The sequence below is a fragment of the Rana temporaria genome, chromosome 10 (genome assembly GCF_905171775.1).
Source record: "Rana temporaria chromosome 10, aRanTem1.1, whole genome shotgun sequence".
NCBI lineage: Eukaryota > Metazoa > Chordata > Amphibia > Anura > Ranidae > Rana > Rana temporaria.
In genome coordinates this window covers 78767806-78790278 of record NC_053498.1, presented here as the reverse complement: position 1 = coordinate 78790278, position 22473 = coordinate 78767806, and the positions used below count along the sequence as shown (strand labels likewise).

The window sequence follows — 22473 nt, the reverse complement described above, 5'->3', positions numbered from 1 at the left end:
CTATTACGGTCGGATGGTCTGTGAGTGTGGATACGTCACTCCCAGGAGACCTTGCGCACAGCTCGCATTACGCATAGAGTCGTCGGGGAAAAGGAGCAACACACCCACTCCCCACAGGGAAGAAGACCCGGAAGTCAAGCAGAATACAGGTAAGGGTACAGATTGACAAAAAAATTACAACGCTACAATCCTTTATTCTGCATTCGGATATGATTAATAGAAAGTTATGTTTGAGGGTGAACCTCCGCTTTAAGCAATTCAAATCATCCAAAAATTTTAAAACCTTCACGTCTAAAGGTAAAACAAATCTTAATGCCCAAGCCCAATTTTGCAATTTTGACATGAGTTCGTAAAACTGTACATACAGAAACTACTTTGTGCATCCAGGCGAATTATACCTTGTTTTTTTCCCCCAGGAGAAAACAGGCTTTCATTTGGTGGTACATAGCTACGGATATCTCCTAATTTTTTTATCTAAGGAAACTGGCCCAAAATAGTTAAAAAATATATATAAAAATAAAAAAATGCATATTTCTGGCTACTACCATAACCTACCACCAAATAAATTCTCACTGACCTTTGATCCCTTGACCCAAACTCTAACCCTGGGGCTGACCTAGATCAAAACTTGATCTAGATATTTTTATTATGGTTTATGGGACACCTTTTTATTACATGTAATTTTACAAGATGCCGTAAATGTGAGTGGGTGATTTTACATCAACTAAAACAACTATTTTGAAGCAGTATTGTGCCATGATTATCTCTAGTATTCCGAGTAATCTTTAATCGGTTAATGACCGGCTCCTGTACATATACGTCGGCAGAATGGCACGGCTGGGCAAAGCAACGTATATTTACGTCACTTTAAAATTCCTGCCATGCGGGCGTGCCTCTGCCGCGAGCTCTGTGACCGTGCCCACGGGACCCGCAAACTCAATGTCCCGCGATCGGGTCACAGAGCTGCAGAACGGGGGGAGAGGCAAAGTGTAAACAAGCATCTCCCCGTTCTGCCTAGTGACACTGTCACTGATCGTCTGCTCCCTCTCATCGTGATCAGCGATGTGTCACTCTAAGCCACGCTCCCTAACAGAATCACTCACTAGGACACACTTAATCCCTTCCTAGCCCCCTAGTGGTTAACCCCTTCACTGCCAGTGACATTTATACAGTAATCAGTATAATATATATATATATATATATATATATATATATATAACTGATCGCTGTATAAATGTGAATGTCCTAAAATAGCGCCAAAAGTGTCCGATGTGTCCGCCATAATGTCGCAGTCCCGATAAAAATCACCACCATAACAAGTAGAAAAAAAAAATTATAATAAAAATGCCAAAAAAACTACCCCTATTTTGTATAGACTATAACACATATGTAAACCAATCAATATACACGTATTGCGATTTTTTTACAAAAATATGTAGAAGAATACGTATCAGCCTAAACTGTGGAAAAAAATGTTTTTTTTTTATAGATTTTTGGGGATATTTATTAAAGCAAAAAAAAAATGTTTGTTTTTTTCAAAATAGACGCTCTATTTTTCGTTTACAGCGCAAAAAAAATTAAAACCGCAGAGGCGATCAAATACCACCAAAAGAAAGCTCCATTTGTGCGAAAAACAGGACATCAATTTTGTTTGGGAGCCACGTCGCACGACCGTGTAATTGTCAGTTAAAGCGACGCAGTGCCGAATCGCAAAAAGTGCTCTGGTCTTTGGCCAGCGAAATGGTTCGGGGCTTAAGTGGTTAAGGAGCAGATTTCACTGTATGCAATGAGGACTGCAGCCAATCCTGGATACAGTGCGCGTTTTATGATCTTGGAAGATCTTTATACTTGATTTTTGCTGTATGGCCATATTAGAAAAAGGATTTCCCCAAGAAGTGGACTCTTGCCTTGCATTTTAAAATTTGTTTGGGATTTTTTTTTCAAATTTTTTCAAATTTAAAAAAAAAATTTGGTTTCATTTTTCATCATGGTAGTGGAGGTTTTCTACCATATGTTACATACTGTATAAAGTCATTCATCAGCACTAGCTATTGATGGTAATTAGCAGTGTGTTATTCAAATATTTCTTGTGCAGGTTCATGTTTCACAGGTTTAAAATAGTGCACCAGTATTTGACTTTATACTGTTTAAGCTTGTGAGACAGCATGTCAATCAGATTTAAGCCCGAACTAGGCCACTCCAAAACCTTAATTTTGTATTTATTTTTTTCAGCCATTCAGACGTGAATTTGCTGGTGTGTTTTGGATTATAGTCCTGCTGCATAACTCAAATGTGCTTGAGCTTAAAGTCACAAACTGATGACTGGATATTCTCCTTCAGGATTTTCTAGTAGAGAGTAGAATTTATTGTTCCAGCAACTATGGCAAGTCACCCAGGTCCTGAAGCTGCCCCAGACCATAACACTACCACCACCATGTTTGACTGTTGGTAGGATGTTATTTTTAAGAAATGCAGTGTTCGTTTTACGCCATATGTAATGGCACATCTACCAAAAATTGTTAAGAAAGAGGGTGTGTAGTGGCGCTTGCAGTAAATAAATAAATAAAATAGACAAGAAACGCACAGCAACGTGTGATAATCGTACGATTAAGTGGCGTAGTTCAGCCACACAACGCGTCAGGTGTTTGGAGAAGTGCCGTCGGTGACGTTATTTCCGCTCGCGGCCGAGAGCGGAGATTAGCCGTCTGTCATTTCGTTTGTCTGTGAACCGTTTGCTGTTGCTGCTGGTGTTCAAAGATTTTAACTGTAAGTGATACTATGTGTTATTAAATGTTATTCCTACCTACTACACTATGGAGTTTTGCTTTATGCTTTATTGAGAGCAGCTGGGACCTTATGTGATGAAAATTGCCTGGGCTGCCCTGGATCCAGAGCTATCCCCTGCTGACCTTCATATTACCTAAAGGCTCTAATTAGCCTTTCATGAGGTGAGAGGCTAGTATTTACCTTCTGATTCTGCACTACTACACGGAATGGATCGTGCATTGGATTGCAGCATCATCCTCTAACCTAGCACTATTGCACTTTTTGGGAATTTTTGCATCAAGCACTTTATTATTTATTCCACGTTCACTGTCCACGTTCACGTTATCCTGTTTTTTGCATGGGAATTTTTTTGGGACACTTTGATTACTGGAACATTATTTATTTATTTGGCACATTTAATTAGTGCACCTAACTGGAACATTATTTATTTATTATATATTTATATTTTTTAGGCACAGACTTTATAGTGCACGTACTTGTCATTTGGATTCACCATTTTACTACGTTTATTTGTGGTTGCATGGATTCACTCTTACAAATGCAATTATCCACATTTTACTTCATCATATATGATTGTGTATGAACTCTAGACATTGAGTCATAAATATTGTTTGGATCTCATCATCTTCACACATTCCCTCCTTCACATCATAGTCTTTGATGTGAGAGGAGTTTATAGAGGAATTTGGAGTGAACACATTTTTTTGGACATTATCACACGTTGCTGTGCGTTTTTTTGCCTATTATAGTATTATAGTGCACGTACTGTCATTTGGGTTCACCCTTTTTACTATGTTTATTTGTGGTTACATGGATTCACTCTTACAAGTGCAATTATCCACATTTTGCTTCATCATATATGATTGTGTATGAACTCTAGACATTGAGTCATAAATATTGTTTGGATCTCATTATCTTCACACATCCCCTCCTTCACATCATAAGTCATTGATGTGAGAGGATTATAAAGAGGAATTTGGAGTGGAACACATTTTTTTGGACATTATCACACGTTGCTGTGCGTTTCTTGTCTATTTTATTTATTTATTTACTGCAAGCGCCACTACACCCCCTCTTTCTTATATGCCGATTGGTGCGTGAGCACTTTCATGTAGTGGCTGCTGCATATATTTGTTTATTTATTTATATACTTTGTTTATTAGTTAGGTTACCCTAGGTTAGTTGTGGTTTTGCGCATTGGTTCCCCCCCTTTTATATACCAAAAATTGTTACTTTCCCCTTGGAACTCTCCCACGGAAGCCGTTTTTGCCCAGTCTGTTTCTTACTGTTGAATTATGAACACCGACCTTAACTGAGACCTGCAGTCCTTTAGATGTTGTTCTGGGTTCTTTTATGACCACCTGGATGAGTCGTGGTTGTGCTCTTGGACTGGCCACTCCTAAAATGGTTCAACACTGGTCTAAGTGTGAATGAGGGTCCCGCGGATTCTATGTTCGCGGGAATACCCGCGATCGTATGTCAACAAGCATTTCCCCCATTCTTCCTAGTGACAGGACACTGATCGCAGCTCCCTGTAAATCGGGAGCGGTAATCGGTGTAGTGTCACACATACCCCATCCCCCTACAGTTAGAACACATCCCTAGGACACTTAACCCCTTCAGAGCCTCCTGGTTAACCCCTTCACTGCCAGTCACATTTACACAGTAATAAGTGCATATTTATAGCACTGATCGCGGTGTAAATTGTCCCAAAATAGCGCCAAAAGTGTCCAATGTGTCCGCCATAATATCGCAGTCACAATCAACATCGCCATTACTAAAAATAAAATAAAAAATATTAATATAAATGCCATAAAACTATCCCCTATTTTGTAGATGCTATAACTTTTGCGCAAACCAATCAATAAACGCTTATTGCGATTTTTTTTACCAAAAATATGTAGAATACGTATCGGCCTAAAATGAGGGGGGGGGGGGGACAATTTATAGATTTTTTGGGGATATTATAGCAAGAAGTCAAAAATATTGCTTTTTTCCTCAAAATTGTCGCTCTTTTGTTTACAGCGCAAAAAAATAAATAATAAAAAATAAATAATAAAAAAAAAATATATATATATATATATATATATATATATATATATATATATATATATATATATATATATATATATATATATATATATACACACACACACAGAGGTGATCAAATACCACCAAAAGAAAGCTCTATTTGTGGGGGGAAAAAAGAGGACCTCAATTTTGTTTGGGAGCCACATCGCACGATTGTCAGTTCGAGCGATGCAGTGCCGAATCGCAAAAAGTGCTCTGGTCTTTGGCAAGCCAAATGGTCCGGGGCTGATGTGGTGAAGTGCAACAAACATGAATCTGGAGCAGCTGTGCATTGCAACAAATCGCCGTCTATCTTTCATTTTTTAATGCTTAACTGAACAAACTGGAGATAGAAGTGTGGGGGGGGGGGGGTGCTCATTCCCTCCACTTAGATCTCAGATTACACTCAGCTCCCTGCTGTGCAGTATGTGACATATCTCTGCCCCTTGTCTGCTGGGGCTCAGAAATAGCCTTTGATCTGTGTACTCTAGAGAAGAAATGGCTGCAGATAAACCAGCACAACTTCTGTAGAAGGATCTTTAGCCTCAGGTGATGCACAGAGATGACAGTCACCTCTCTGGGTATACCAAACGCATGCTTCCTTAATACCTCCCTGATGGCCTCTCTTTACCTGCCCCTATGCAGTTGTATATAAATTGTGCAAAAGTTTAACAGCTTATGTTCCCGCACTGTAGAAATGACCTTGATTGATGACAATGATTTAGGTAAATGAAAATCAAGGATGCTCACACTTTATAAGCTTTACCACTTCCAGATGGTTAGAGTGTGTGACCAGTGTTCCATTAACCTGAAAAATACAGATGAGATGACATGCATGTCCTAGTTACAAAGGCAAAAGGGCACAAACATTAACAAAAGTATGGCACAGTGAACATTGACATGACACTAAACAATATCCTTATTTCTTTTTCGTACATCACGGGACACAGAGCAGCATAGTAAAAACTATGTGGGTTATAGGCCTACCTTCAGGTGGTGGACAGTGGCACAACCAAGACAGGAAGTCCCCTCCCCTATATAACCCCTCCTACACCAGGAGTACCTCCGTTTTTTTTGCCAGTTTCTAAGGCAGGGGTGCCCAACCTTTTGAAGAACAAGGGCCACAATGAGCGGATGACAGGTCCAAGTCCACTTTGCATATGCAAAGTGAACACAGACACAGCCCATTCTTCTCTATGGGCCCTCTGATCAGATGGAAGGGGACGGATACACTTCTGTTTTTTTAGCAGATCGTATTAGAGATAGGCGGTTGTAAGCGGACACAAGTCTCCATAGAGGTGAATGGAGGGTCTAATTGGGTCAGACTGATTCTGTGAAAGGGGCCTGCTTTTACACCGATGGTCTGTGGTCTACCCACCCTGCAGGTGCAGTGCAGTGCAGTGCACCTGTGACTTTCCTGCAGGTTAGCTCTACGTTGCCATAGAAATCTATTATATCCTGCAGGTGTGGTGAACCTTCGGATAGCGCCCCAACCCCGTAGGTAAAACCAGAAGTCTCGGTGCAGGTAACCTGCAGGTGCACTGCACCTGCGGATCAGTTTGAAAGCAGCCCAGTAAACTCTGCAGAACAGATATGCCCAAATATCAATGGTAAGTTTATTAGTAAAATCACAGTGTATAAGTTTTCCAATTAGGTATTGCCAGCTGTTGCTGTCCCAGGCATTTGGTATCACTCTGCCTATGACAGGAGCCGGCGCTATACAGGAAGCATTGGCTTATGGGGCTCTGCTCTGCAGCTGCTTGCTTCACACTCACAACACTGATGCTCTGGGATGGCAGGTTGGCAACCTACAATCTGGGCTTGCCAACCTGCCATCCCAGAGCAGGAGGTCGCGGGCCACATGTGAGGGCTCCGCAGGCCACATGTGGCCACTGGCTGGGCACCCATGTTCCAAGGTGTTGGTCACGGTTAAAATGTACTTTGAAGAGCTCCGCGTGGTGAAGCTTTATACCAGATCCATCCAAAGTGCCATTGAGGCCAAACTGGATGGTAACCGGGCCTCGGTTGAGAAGAGGTTTTGCCTGTAAAGCCTCTCCTAGGAGGGCTGGGTCCTGCATTCCAGTACTTTGGTTATGACTAAATACCAAAAGTCTATGGCAGGATGCGGTACAGGTCCAGGGGAGTAGAAAACCTAGCCAGGAACCCGGGTCCCTGAAGGTCTGTTGACAAGCCAGCCGTGATGGGTGAGGATTGAGCTGTCGGTTTTCTTAGCAGAGTCCTGCTACGGGAAAAGTTAAGTGAAGGTTCCTGAGGAACTTGGTTCAGTCAAAAAACCTTCCCTTAAGCAGAACAGTGTCATATCTGTAATAACCTCTGTAGTAAACATACCTGCCTTCACATGCTGTGCTGTGTGTACTGGGAGATTTGCTGTAGTGTGCTGCCCATTTTGTGGGGATTCTCTTGGCCAGATAAACAGTCAACGGCCACTCACGAAGGTCCTGAAGCACTGGCTGACTGGGGGGGGGGGGGATATCCTCTGGCGGACCTCTGCGTATGGGGCAGTGTTTTTTCCTGCAAGCAAGCATCGGGCTCTCTCCCTCCTCCCTCTTCCATAATCTTCCCGCGGTGGCGCCATTCACTTGCGCGAATGCCAAGATTTAAGCATTACAGAAAGGAAAGAAAGGCAGCGGGGTAACACGTGTTTAGCGCTGCTGGTGGACGGCGCAGGCGACCCCAGCCCATAAAGCCTGTATGATTGTAAGCATTTGGGCTAATGGAGGAACACAGCAGCATTTGGGAAGGCATACAGGTACAGGCTGGTGTACAGGTATCCCCATATAGACACATTAAGCTCTGCATCAGGCTGACTTTTGATAGCAGCATTTGTGCTGGACTATAACTCAGCAGTGGATGCGATTTTTGGGTGTAACCTCTGGTTTGTGCTTAGGACTATGCCTTCCAAGAACTCTGGGGCTAAGCTTCCTAAGAAGCCAAGGGTATCTCCATTGAGCTCGGAGGACCCTGGCCAAACCTCCACAGTACCAATCGTCTCCTGATAAGTCAGATGTAGTTTCCCAGGGTGAGCCATCAGGGCTGTTAGGTCTCTGCAGCTGCCCTCAGCCCACCTACCCATGTGTTTTTTTTTTTTTTTTTACGGAGGAGGCTTTGGCCTCAGCCCCGGGGGGGTTGGAAGAGAAGTTGACAGCTTTGTTCGCACCATGCCTTTTCGGTAAGAAACGTGGCAGATCCCTCTCTGGCTCCTTAGCAGCAGAACAGCAATTCCCGGAGGAGGTCGACTTATCCTCAGGGGGATCAAGATGAGGCACATTCTGATATGTCTGCCTCCAAGGAGTCAATGGCAGAAGAACCTTTTTCAGCCTCACATTCTGAAAGGTTGATGCAATCCTTTACGGAAATGGTTTGTGTGGCATTTAAATTGCCCCCAACAGAGCTGGCGGAGAGGCTAGTTTCTTCCTTGGGTTCGTTGAAGGCTCCACAGGCTAGTTGTACTTTCCCTGCCCATCCTTTACTAGAGGAGCTTATCTATGAGGATTGGGATCATCCAGATAAGCGATTTCTTACTTCCAAGAAGTTTTCTGTGCTTTATCCCATGGAGGAGAAATTCAACAAAAAGTGGAGCGTGCCATCCGTGGACGCGGCTATCTCCTGTGCGAATAAAAGTCGAACTTGTCCGGTGGACAATGTACAGATGTTTAAAGATCCAACGTATAAAAGGTTGGAAACTTTATTAAAAGCCTCCTTTTCCGTCGCAGGTACTGAAGTTCAGCCTGCGGTGGCAGCTTTAAGCATCTGCCAAGCCCTAAAGCATCTGATGAAGCAAGTTCTCAGGGATATTCCTGCGCTGCAGGCTTGGGACTTAGCCGAATTGCCAAGGGCGTTCTGTTTTTTTGCAGTTGATGCCTTTAAAGATTCAATTCATCAAGCCTCACGCCTGACCCTCCTGTTGGTGCATATGCGTAGGCTTCTGTGGTTAAGAAATTGGTCTGCCGAGACAACCTGTAAAAAGCTGTTGGCTGGCTTTCCCTTTCACGATGAACGGTTATTCTAGGATGATTTGGACAAATATTTCCAAAGAATTTCTAACAGAAAAAGTGCTCCGTTGCCAGTTAAAAGAAGTAGACATCCTTCTTTTAAACGCTCCATCTCGCCAGTCCCGGGAACTTCTGCCTCTAGACAGACTCGATGGCCTTCGCGATCGGTGCCTGGAGTGAAGACTCAGAGTCAAGCCCAAGGCCACAAGGAACCCTGGGGACATAAACCAACCAAGCAGAGCCCCAAGTCTACCTTATGAATGGAAGCCCCTACTCGATCAGGAAAGGGGAGGGTTCGATTGTTCTTGGCAGGAAGAGGTTCAGGACAGATGTTTCCTCTCCACGGTGTCTCCAAGTTACAAGCTAAAGTTGCAGGAGTTCCCTCCACCTCATTTTCTGACATCAAGCGTTTCAAAAAAAATGCGGACAAGAGAAAGTCTCTATTTTTGGCACTGGACCCGTTATTATCCCAGGGGGTAATCACAAAAGGGTGCCAGCAGAGGAGCACGGTTCAGGTTTCTATTCAAACCTTTTTTAGAATACCAAAACCAAACGGAGACGTCAGGCCTAACCTAGACCTCAAGGCTCTGAACCCAGTTCCTAAATACAGAATTTGCCCCTTTTGCATGGAATCAATCCGGCCGGTAGTCTCCACCCTACAGGGGGGAGCTGCTAGCATCAAATCGAAACCAAAGACGCATATCTGCACGTACCTATTTCTACTGCTCACCAGAGACTCTTAAGGCTCGAGGTGGAACACCACCATTATCAGTTTGTGGCCTTGCCCTTCAGGCTGGCCACGGCACCTCAAGTATTCACAAAGGCTCTGGCCCCACTTTTGGCCAAGCTAAGGGCTCAAGGTATCACCATAATGGCTTACTTGGACGATCTACTGTTTGTGGATCAGTCAATAGTCAGCCTAAACCAGGCAGTGGACAGTACGGTCAAATATATGGAATCCTTAGGTTGGATTCTCAATACAAATTAAAAAAAAAAAAACGGCCTACAACCGGTAAAAAGGTTGGAATATTTGGGCCTAGTCATAGATACAGACCAAAAATAAAGTTTTTCTGCCCCAGGCAAAGATCAGATTAGTTCTTTAAGGGATCAGATCCAAAGTAGTTAAAGCAAAAAAGGATCCCTCCATTCGCCGTTCCATGCGGTTATTGGGAAAAATGGTGGCCTCATTCGAAGCCATCCCTTATGCCCAATTCCATTCAAGGATTTTGCAAAACAGCATCATCTCCGCTTGGAATAAAAAGGTCAAAGCTTTGGACTTCACAATGACTCTGACCCCAGGAGGTACATCAAAGCCTATGCTGGTGGTTGGTTCCCAGAAATCTGAAAAGAGGGAAGTCTTTCTCTCCAGTTATCTGGAAAATAGTGTCTACAGATGCCAGTCTCTCGGGGTGGAGAGCAGTCCTAGGAAACTTGTCTCTCCAGAGCAGGTGGTCCAATTTCGAGAAGACCTAGCCCATCAACGTCTTGGAAATTCGGGCAGTTTGCTTGGCCTGGACAATGGGGTTACAGGATTGCCCTGTCAGGATTCAATCTGACATTGCCACAGCTGTGGCCTATATCAATCACCAAGGAGGTACCAGGAGTCACACTGCCCAAAAGGAGGTGAATCAGATCCTACTCTGGGCAGAAAGGCATGTCCCTTGCATATCTGCAGTCTTTATTCCGGGAATAGAGAATGGACAGGCGGACTTCTTAAGTTTAAAGGAAAAAAACTGCGCTAGGCTAAAATTAATTAAAATCAATGAAGATCAAAAAGGCAGCAATGAAATGGGATAAACACAAATAACATAATAGAAAATAAATTGCGCCAATGAAAAAAGACAGCCAGTACTGGATAAAAAAGGAGAAAGTCTTTGATGGCCCCTAAATGGTCAGAAATGGGGGCACACAAAAAGAGTTCCAAATGGGTAGGTGGATTACATCAAACCCACAAGCAGATCCTAGCAGCACCGCCGTGAGAGACTTCTTGTGAGACAAACCACCACCAAACGGAAAGCCGCTTACCAGAGCAACTAGATTAAAAAAGGCATGTAGGTATAAACTCCATCCACGGACTAGGACACCGGATTATCAGGCAGATTTCCACGAATGGGTTCACTTGCTCGAAAAATATAGGTCCTCGATATAAAGTTATGGAAAGAAACGAACCATAGTGTGATACCGTATAAATTTATTAAAGGCACATTGAAAAGAACATACTTACAAACACAAAGTGTTTTAAAGCATTTAAAACATATGCCGGCCGGCAGTAAGGAGCCCTTCTCCTCCTGTTGAGCGCGGTGACGTCAGTGTACGCCATCCCAGACGCGTTTCGTAATCAACAGACGTTCTCAATGAGAACGTCTGTTGATGATGAAACGCGTCTGTAACGGCATACACTGACGTCACCGCGCTCAACAGGAGGAGAAGAGCTCCTTAGTGCCGGCCAGCATATGTTGTTAATGCTTTAAAACACTTTGTGTTTGTAAGTATGTTCTTTTCTTCGTGCTTTAAAAACAAAATTATACGGCATCACACTATGGTCCGTTTCTTTTCATAACTTTATATCGAAGACCTATATTTTTTGAGCAAGTGAACCCATTCGTGGAAATCTGCCTATTGGAGCCTGATAATCCGGTGTCCGTTTGGTGGTGGTTTGTCTCACAAGAAGTCTCTGTCACGGTAGTGCTGCTATGATCTGCTTGTGGGTTTTATGTAATCCACCTACCCATTTGGGACTTCTTAAGTTTCCAGCAGTTGTATCTGGGGAGTGGTCACTTCACCCTGACATCTTCCTGACCTTATGTCAAAGATGGGGGACCCTCACATAGATCTGTTGGCGTCCGGGTTCAACAAAAGAGTGGACAGCAACAAGGGACCCACTCGCATACGGGATGGATGCGTTAGCAACTCCTTAGGATCAATTTTCACTAATTTCTTCTTTCCCCAATTCAGCCATTACCTCGGCTCCTTCGCAGGATCAGGTTGGAGGGGAAGCCGGTGATTCTTGTAGCCCCGGCATGGCCTAGAAGGTCCTGGTACGCAGAGATCATAAGGTTGTCCGTGGGGGACTCAAGGACCCATATTCCATCCTTCTTTACAAACTCTAAATTTAACGGTTTTGGCTATTGAATCCCAACTTTTAAAGAGTCGGGGACTCTCTGGTTCAGTAGTGTCTACCCTGATTAATGCAAGGAAGCTGGCGTCTAGAACCATATATTATAGGGGCTGTAAGACATATGTGTCTTGGTATGAAGCTAAAGGATGGCATCCTCGTAGGTATGTCATAAGCAGAATTCTTGACTTTCTACAATTGGGAGTAGATATGAAGCTGGCCTTGAGTATGGTTTCAAAGGCCACTAGCTACACACTTCTTTGGTGCAAGCTTTTTTGCAGGGGGGGGGGTAACACGGATCAATCCACCAGTTAAATCTCCATGGGACTTGAATTTTGTCCTGTCGGTAATGCCGAAGCGGCCCTTTGCAACTTTACTCCATATTCCCTTAGTCCTTTTGACTGGAAACTTTTTTTTTGGTAGACATCTCCTCGGCTAGATGGATATCAGAAATAGCTGCTCTTTCCTGTAAAGAGCCATATTTGATTATTCACAAGGATGGAGTGGTTTTACACCCTCATCCAACATTTCTATCTAAGGTAGTATCAGGTTTTCATTTGAACCAGGATGTGGTTCTCCCTTCCTTTTTCCAGAACCTAATTATGCAGAAGAAAAATCATTACATTACTTGGATGTAGTGATCTATCTGAAGGCTACGGCTCAGATTCATAAATCAGATGTTTTGTTTGTGCTGCCAGAAGGACCCAGGAAGAGTTGGGCAACATCAAAATCTATTATTGGCAAGTGGATTTGACAAGTTAGGGGAAGGTTCCTCCCTTTAAAATTAGAGCGCACGCTACCAGAGCAGGCAGTGCTTCTTGGGCATTGCATCACCAAGCCTCCATGGCTCAGATCTGCAACTTGGTCTTCAGTTAAATGCATTCACTAAATTCTATCAGTTGGATGTAACAAGGCATGAGGATATCAGTGTGCTGCAGGCTGCAGTATAGGTCCTCATATCCGATGGCGCCCTGCTTTATATTTGGTGTCTGCCTCCCTTCATTGGGCATTGCTTTGGGACATCCCACATAGTTATTACCATGCCGCTCTGTGTCCTGTGATGTACGAAAAATAAATAGGATTTTTATAACAGCTTACCTGTAAAATCCTTTTTTAGCGTACATCACAGGACACAGAGCTCCCGACCCTCTTTCTTGGGATACTTATTGCTTTGCTACAAAACTGAGGTACTCCTGGTATGGGAGGGGTTATATGGGGAGGTGACTTCCTGTCTTGGGTGTGCCAGTGTCCATCACCTGAAGGTAGGCCTGTAAGCTACCAAAACTCCTTTTCCTCCTTTCTGCCATTTACTTGGAACGAGTGCACTGCTCAAAGCACACTACGTGGTGGCTACATTCCTACATACAGTAGGACAATGGGAATGAATGTAGCCACCAAACAGGAAGGTCAAAGTAGCAAAAAAAAAAATTAAAAAGGAAGAGAGATTTGAAGGCAGGTGAGAGCAATAGAAGGTGCATTTTTGAGTTAAATTGATTGTAAAGGCTCGTTGTAATTTAATATGTTTTACACATTTTACACAGTTATACTTGCCTTCTTTTGTGCAGTTGGTTTTGCACAGAGCAGCCTGGATTCTCCTCCTCTTGGGTTCCTCTTTGCTGCTCCTAGCCTCTCCCCTTCTTTGATTGCCCCTCAGCCAGCAGATAACTACAGGGGGCAGCCAAGCCGAGTCAGAGCTTCATGTATCCATTCAAACACTAAGCCCTGGCTTGGCCCCACCCCCACTCCCCTGATTGGCTGACTGACAACGGCGGGAGCCAATGGCACCACTGCTCTGACTCAATCAGGAGGAGTGTCCTGGATGGCTGAGGGGATTGTGGACATCGCTGGAGAGAGAAGGGGCTCAGATAGGTAATTATGGGGTGCTGCTACACACAGGTTTTTTTTTTTTATCAAAATGCATTATGATAAAAAAAAAAAAAAAAAAAAAACTTCTGCCTTTACAACTTCAAGAATACATATCAAATTCGTTTTCTTTTTTTTTTTTAAACCAGTGATGCTCTACTTCAGAAAAAGAGCAATCATTGTCAGAAGGATACAAATACATACATAAGCAGGAGAATTTCTTTAAGTATATCAAAGTTTTTTTTACCTTGATGATGCGGTCACCCGTCTGCACTCCGGCTCGCATGGCAGCGCCATCTAATGCACAGAGAAGCACATTAATAGCAGTAAGTCCCCATTGTCAGCTAACTGGAACTTTAAGAGTCTTTGTTGACCCACATTCATCTTATTCAACAACAACTAATATCCAAACATATCCCAACAGTTTGCAACTTAGAAGCAAATAAATATTGTCTACAATTAACCATATCCTGTCATTAAAAGCTCATCTCCAGAATATTTATTTTTCCAGGTTTTGGACAGTGTAGGGAAGGGTTAGAAGAAAGGCCGTTAGATTTCCATCACTGTCAAAATGTCACATTCCTCCTTTTCTATTCTACCCGACACCAGTCTGTATGCAGCACAAATCTCTGTTCATCTAAAATGTGAAAAAAAAATGTTTTGCCAACTAGCTGAATTACCGGTAAGTGTTGGGAATGTTTGCAAAGTTCCATGTTCTGCCTGGCCCATGTACACCTTTCCTATGCTAGTTGTATAGTGTGGCTAAATACAGTATGTGCCTCAGGTTGGAAGGTCAAATTTGGCAGTTTTGAGTTAGAAAACACACTTTGCTGAGGTGCCTTAAGAAGGGAGTGTGGCTTCACCTGCATTTTTTTTTTTTTTTTTAGGAAAAAACAAGCGGGAAAAAAAAACGTAAAAAAAAAAAAACATGCAGCACATCTCTACAATTTTTTATCAATTTGATAATATGCACATAACTTTAATTCTGCAAAATACTGAATGAGCTATTAATTTCCTGCAGTTTGTTGACAATGCTGCCTCTGCTGCACTAAAACTCCAAGCAGCATTTTCAGCCATGACCGACTTCTCCCCTGATGGATTATAAAAAAACTCCACAAATTGCCGATCCTCTCTTAGGCGTCACACTTATGTGGGTATGCGTGTAAAACGCTCTCCTGCACCTACAGGCAAAATATGCTGTTCTTTAGCAGATGTGCAAGGATGCTATTAAATCTTCTTGGCATCCTTGTGCATCTAAAAATGCAGCGGCTGCAATTTTAAAAAGCTGCAGAGACCTTTATCCTGCAGGTACAGCAGTCAATTGAAATTAATAGGCTGCTGGGCCCACATAAACACAGCACGCAGAAAAGGAGTTAAATGTGAACCTAGCCTAAATGCATATACCGAATTCTCTCTCTCAGCAAGGCAATGCTGCTGCTTTAAAAAAAAGGGGTTGTTCACCTTTTGAGAAAAAAATACCATCAATACCCCAAAACTTCAGGCCTGCAGGATCCCTGTTATGATGAACTGCATCTAATGGACGTGAATTTGAGATCAAAGATTTAATTTCTTGCAATTCGACATATGTGGTGCAGTGCCCTTGTGGCTTAATGTATATTGCCGAACTAAAAGGACACTAGGTAAGCGAGTCTCAGAGCATATTTATAATATATGCACAGGGTATAAAGATCACAGTGTATCATTAAACTTTAGGCGCAAGTATAACAGGGACCCTGCAGGCCTGAAGTTTTGGGGTATTGATAGTACCAAACCACTTTGGCGAGGTGAAAATAGAGTCAGGGAACTGTCAAAATGCGAGACTAAATGGTTTTAATTACGGACACCGAGTTTATTGACTAAAACCGGAGAGTGAAAAATCTGGTGCAGCTCTGCATAGAAACCAATTAGCTTCCAGGCTTTATTGCCAAAGTTTAATTAACCACTTAAAAGGACCCCTTCACGCCGATATATGTTGGCAGAATGGCACAGCTGGGCACATCCACGTACCTGTACGTGGCCCTTTAAAGCCCAGCCGTGGGGCCGCCAGCGTGTGCACGCGACCCGGAGCTCCGTGACCCTATCTCCGCCGGTGTACCGCGATCGGTCACAGGAGCTGAAGAACGAGGAGAGGTGTGTGTAAACACACCTTCCCCGTTCTTCACAGTGGCACCGTCATTGATGGTCTGTTCCCTGATATAGGGAAACACGATCAATGACGTCACAAGTCCCACCCTCCTACAGTTAGAAACACATATGAGCTCACACTTAACCCATTTAGCGCCCCCTAGTGGTTAACTCCCAAACTGCAATTGTCATTTTCACAGTAAACAATGCATTTTATAGCACTTTTTGGGACCATTGTCATTTTCACAGCAAAAATGTGTCAAACTTGTCCGATGTGTCCGCCATAATGTCGCAGTCCAAGGTCCTATAAGCCAAACAAGCTTAGCCTACTTGGCATTCCTGGGGGCAGCCATGTACATGTTCAGTGGCCAGGAAGTATAGGAGGCTGAAGAAAGAGGAAGGACAAAATAGTTCCTGTAGTTTCAGGAGTGCAGCTGTCCACAGGACACAGTCAGTAGGACAAATTCAGGCCACAGGCAAGGTCAGCAAACAGGCAAAGGATCGGTCCAGGCAACAAGTATAAATATTTCCAGAAAACACTGAAGAGAGAAGCAATCACTGGCAAGAAAGTAGTGGTCTAAACAATTAGAGTAAAACTACAAGGTGAAGTTTGAGATTCCAAACTACTAGGAGATAACTTAGTAAAGGGAACCAGCAGGACATGCAAATAGTCTACATTTTGCAAAAGTGGAGGGGTATTGTTTGGGTTGAGGGTGACCAGATGAGAGAGAGGACATCTGGCAGTCAGATCTGCTGTTTGATTATGAGGTAGACTGGGAACGTCTATGAACTTCTACTATAGCAGAAGAAGAATTGTGTACTTCTGTCAAATCCCAAGATTTCCTGCAATGAGACATACATCCCAAGCTCTAGAGCAGTGGTTCTCAACCTGGGGGTCGGGACCCCCTCGGGGGTCAAATGATGATTGGCCAGGGGTCACCAAATCCTGGTCTGTTCCTGGCTCTCCCAGCATTTTGCGGCCGCCCAGCAGGGCTGTCCCTGGAGCCTGCGGCTGCCCACTCAGCCTCTTTGCAGCCGCCCATTCAGTTCACAGCATGGCTGGGGGCGGAGCCTAGAGGTCAGCTGACTGGTGAGGAATGTGAAGTGGGAGGGGCTGGAGGAGACCCTATGTCCCGATTTCCACATAGGTGTCACTGCTACGAGACACCACAAAGTCGGAGACACAGTAAGTAACACTTCCTGTTATTATAGTTGCCATTACAATTCCCCACTACAGGTCTCAGATCAGCAGATGACCTTGATCAAGAGCACCTAAGTTGGCCGATCAGAACTCCCCCCAGCATTTTCACTGATCCCTAATCCCCACCAGCAGTGCCACTCTTCCCATTCCCCCCACCAATGAGTAAGAGAAGGAATAAAAATAGAGAATACATGTAAGGGAGAGGAAAAAGGGGGAGAAAGAAAAAGGGAGAGAAAGAACAAGAAAAACGTCGAGAGACGGATGAGGGGGGAGAAAAAAGAAATTAGGATATAGAGAGATAAAGGGGAAAGAAAGGAGAACAAAGAGAGTGGTACATCCTAAAATGTACCATAAGGGGGTTCAATACTGTATGAGTGGAAGGGACTCCGGGAGCACAAATTACTCATCTTGCCTTGGGTGCTGACAACCCACGCTGCGAAAATAATTTTACTGTTAGGGGTCCCCACAACTTTGGAAATGTTATCAAGGGGTCACAACACTAGAAAGGTTGAGAACCACTGCTCTAGAGGCATCATGGAAAAAACTGTCAAAGGCCGAAGAGACACCTAACCTTAAAGTTTAAGGAAAGGCCAAGCAAAAAAATAAGCCAAATAAAGCTCCTTAACATTGACTGGAGGAAGCCACGATTCCACAGCTTGTTTCCAGTAGGTCTTTGTAGCAACAGCTCTAAACATCTCTATGCCTGGAATAGCAGCCTTTAGCAGAGAGGGGTTTACTACCAGCTAGGAATGCCCATAGGTGATGTGCTTGTTCTTTATTCAGCCTAGTCCTACAGGTGGCGAATGGTCAAGAATGTGAAGAGCTGTGTTCGTCAATGAGGGAAAGAGAAAGAAGGCCGATCATCCAACTGCAGAGTAGAATGCACAGCATCAAAGGATCAAGACCTGACCAATGACACTTCAGTGTAAGATTGGAAAGAATCTGAACAGCATATATTAATAGGGGTCCCAAGCACTCTTAGAGATTGAGGTCCAGTGAGAGCAGAACCGGAGCGCACCTATAACCCCTGCAATTCCAATAAAGGTATTGTGGATATGTTGTCTGTTGAAGTCTTAGTCTCATGCTGTAGAGCTGTAAAAGACTTTTATAAAGATAACCCTGTAGTAACAGGAGTCCAAGAGTCTATGTTGCAGGCATCAGCCCCTTCTGGGAATATTGAAAAGTTGCCTCTGTCAGCTGGGCGGTCCTTTGTGCATTTTTGCAACAACATGTTGCATCGTGTAGCCCAGTGGGCAGAAAAGCCTTGCATACTCACAATCACAGGCATCGGGTGAGGATGAGGGCCACAGGTGGCTAGGAGGTGAGGCACTCATTATTGGCAGGCAGTGAAACAGAACTGGAGACTGCATGGCCAATGAAAGACTTAAGAAGCAGGAACAGCAGTGGAAGATGCTTCCTCTAAGCTGAATGGTGGGAGAAAAGTAGTGCAGGCGCAAAACAGTCCACCAAGAAGATGTCATTGCACAGTCCTCTTAGTGATAACACCGACTGTTGTAGTAAACTGGTTGTGACAGGAATTTTAAAATGGTGGCAACTCCCAGTGCTTCAGCCTGGCTGGCCTTACCGACTATGCAAGACGTTGAATTGAACACACGAGAGGTTGTGCCACAGCTCAGGACCGTGCTCTGAGGCTAAATAACACAATACACAGATCTGGGAAGATTGACAATACAGAGACCGCACCCGAAGGTCACTTTTTAAGTTAGCCTTGCAATCTTTGGTCCAGCAGGGTTAGAGTTATTTTTCAGCAGAATTCAGGAACTTCCTAGGATACTAGCAAAAGCGTTGGTTGGAAACAGGGTTATACAGAGCTCCTAAACCTTCTGAAGACAGTAGTTTAACCCACACTTCCTTCATCCCTAAACGATGATAAAAAACCTGTTGATCATGTCAGAAATGTAGAGCTGTACTGTGTTTTATTAATTAACCCTCATAGTTATTATATTGGGACTGAAGAATAGCACACTTCTAAAGCAGTGTACACATTACAGAGCAACAGTGGGGTTGCACAAAAAAAAAAACACACACACTAATACGGACTGCTCCAGGTCAGGAGTCGCTGTACTAACCATGCAAGGTTAGTGCAGAAATCTCCCCTGCTGAGCTGTTGTATTCTGACAGGGGGATGTCCCCCCACCAGAACACTCCGATCAATGCTCTCTGCCATTGGCAGAGAGCGCTGATCGGGACTCGGTCGGCTGCTGGTTTTCCAGCATGCATATCTGACAGAAGTCGGCTTCTGTCGGACAGACCGACATACACACAGACAGAATGTCGGCCGGTATTTTTTTGTACACGCAAATGGCTCCCAACACTCTGCCCCTGTGTACAGGACTTTAGTTGTAGAGATGGGAGAGTGGGAATGTTGGAGTGGCTTAGCAAAGCAAAACTGAGCAGAGTGCAATTTTGTAGGTACTGCAGAGATGTACTGCATAGGTTACAAAAACTCAAAAATATCTACAGCTTTAAAAAAAAAAAAAATAGAAATACATTTTGCAATGCGTTTTACGGTCAATAAAGTGCAAACTTACCTTCTTTAACAGACTGAACAAAAACAGGGTTATCCCCACTAACAGTTAACCCAAAGCCATTCTCATCCCGTTGAATTATCACACACCGCTGTACCAAACCTGAGGAGCAGAAAAAAAAAAAAAAAAAACTGATTACAGAAATGACAATTATGCAATCTACTTAAATGGTAAAATATGGAAAAGAAGTGAGCACTATAAGGGTTCATGCACACTGGGCATAAACAATGCTGCTTATTACAGGATTTTAGCTTTTTTTTCCCTTTAGCCTGTGTAAGCAACTATCGGTCGTTTGCCCATGTATCCATGCACATTTGAGGTATATTTGCAGAGGAGCTTTTCAGAAAGAAAAAAAAAAATCATCATCATAAATGGGCACTTTTAACGTTTTTTTGACCAAGGTCCTGGCATTTTTTCTGCCCCTAGTGTCTATGGACTGTAAAATGCTAAAGTTGGAAAGGAATTATTCGACATTACCAGGAGACAAGATACAAGATACATATTCAATGGTTTTGAAATACCAACACAGAAAAAGCAGTAGGTTTGATTTGACACAATGGGAATAATTCTCACACTATACAAACACCATATAAGTTTTATATACAACAACAAAAAAAGGCAGAGAGCTTTAAAAACCATTCTATTGTAACAAAAGTTTGAAGGAACTTTACTATGAAGGGGGCTATTGTAGCAGAGAGGCAGGTGCACGGTGTACAAACCAATGACTTTCAAACACTTGGTACAGAGTCCGTTGACGCGTACACACGACCATTATTCATGACGAGAAAAAAGCAATGTTTTTAATTGGTCGTGAAAAACGGTCGTGTGTAGGCTCCAGAGCATTTTTCGCAACGAGAAAAATGGGCATTAAAAACTTAGAACCTGCTCTATTTTTTCTCTGCGTTTTTCACGTCGTGAAAAACGGTCGTGTGTAGGCTTTAACGACAAGGGGAAAAAAACGAGCATGCTCAGAAGCAAATTACGAGAAGGAAAATGTGCATAATCAGCCCAAAGGGTGGCGCCCTTCCCCTTCATAGTGCAGTCGTACATCACCGCGCTTTGCTTGAGAATTTATCACGATCGTGTGTATGCAAGGCAGGCTTGAGAGAGAATAACGGTCGAGAAAAACTTCTTTTCCCCCCATGACCTGAACGGTCGTGTGTACGCGGCATAAGAATTTCTAAAGTTGGTCACTTGAGTACAGCCAGTTGTAGATGGCCTTTATGTCCCATCAAAGACCATCAGTAGGGGGTGTGGCCAACGTCCGAGATGTGAGGACGTGCTTGGCCTGAGCTCCGTCTTTGCCACACACATCCTGCCTTAAAGTGGTTGTAAACCCTCTGATACTACTTGCACCTACAGGTAAGCCTACATTAAAGGCTTACCTGTAGGTGCTTGCGATATCTCCTTAATCTACATGGTTAAGGAGATATTTGCAGAACATCGGGCACCTATGTCTACGGCGCATGCGCGCCATAGACAATGGCGCAGGCGTACTGAGCATGCCGGGTCTTGAATGGAATAGTGCCAGAAAAGCGTGCATGCATGAGGATCGTGCCGGTTCCGCACGCATGTGCGGGAGTGAAGTCATCTCCGCTCCGGCCAGTCACAGCACCAGAGCGGCAATAACCGGAAGTCACTCCGGGTGGCGGCGGAGATGAACGAAGGTCGCTGCGAGTGCTTCGATCTAAGGCAGGGGTCTTCAAACTATGGCCCTCCAGTTGTTCAGAACTACAATTCCCATCATGCCTAGTCATGTCTGTGAATGTCAGGGTTTTGCAATGCCTCATGGGATGTGTAGTTCCACAACAGCTGGAGGGCCGTAGTTTGAAGATCCCTGATTCAAGGTAAGTAATTCATAATGAGCTAGTATACTATTCATACAAGCTCATTATGCCTTTGTCTTGCAGGTTATTTTTTTTAAATGTTTTTTTTGGGGTTTACAACCACTTTAATCCTGCTGACCCGATCGCCATCCAGGGGTCCCATCTGTCCCCACAGCTTCCAGGGAACCTTGTGCCCACCGGGAGATGGTCAAATATGACCGATAGATGCAAAACATATCAACATCGCAGAGAACATGTATTTGTAAACCAATAAATTTGTACTTCCTTCTATTACCCGCACCTTGTCTGCAGCCTCACTCAAAGTCCCAATTTTTCCCACTACCATTTTTTATCTTACCCAACCAGGGATGGAGGTGCTATACTCATAGACCTCATCTAAAGTCCCAACTTCCCCTTTCCCATTTTTATTTGCCCACCGATAGAGGAAGCCTCAGGATTCGTACCGCCACCATGCAAACCGAGGCAAGATGGCGCCGGTCATGCTGCAGACACATGCAGCCAGCCATCCTGGGCGAGTCACAACGATCCCCCCTGCTCTGAGCTCGCGGGACCCTTTTCTATTCTCCCCAGCTGAAGATACTGACCATGATACCCCCATTATAGACACAGGCCCTGCAGAGCCATCCCTGGCTCAGATTATGGGGGCCATTCAGCACAGTCATGCCTCTCGGACCACTAAAATGGACTCCATTAAGACAGTCTTATCCTTTCTGAAGCAGGATGTTCATAACCTCCGCCATAGAGTGGCGAATGCTAAGCAACGCATTGGTACACTAGAGGAGGAGACACGTCCATTGCAGGGCTCTGTTAGGGAGCTACGCCGGGCCCATGATTATACCTACCGACATGGAGGACCGTTTAAGGAGGAACAACTTACTTCCTGGGGTTCCCAGAATTGTCTAGG

General features: G+C 43.9%; 1 protein-coding gene across 3 annotated transcripts in view; it reads right to left on the bottom strand.

The window, feature by feature from the left end:
• ARHGEF12 (Rho guanine nucleotide exchange factor 12) overlaps positions 1-22473 on the bottom strand; it is a 254728-nt gene that overhangs the window by 156413 nt on the left and 75842 nt on the right. For all 3 annotated transcript variants that reach the window (XM_040325540.1, XM_040325541.1, XM_040325542.1), the window contains 3 exons: positions 19726-19824; positions 14096-14145; positions 5608-5665 (listed from right to left, as the gene is read on the bottom strand). In XM_040325540.1, the coding sequence (XP_040181474.1) occupies positions 5608-5665; positions 14096-14145; positions 19726-19824 (207 nt within the window). The remainder of the gene's footprint in view (positions 1-5607; positions 5666-14095; positions 14146-19725; positions 19825-22473) is intronic.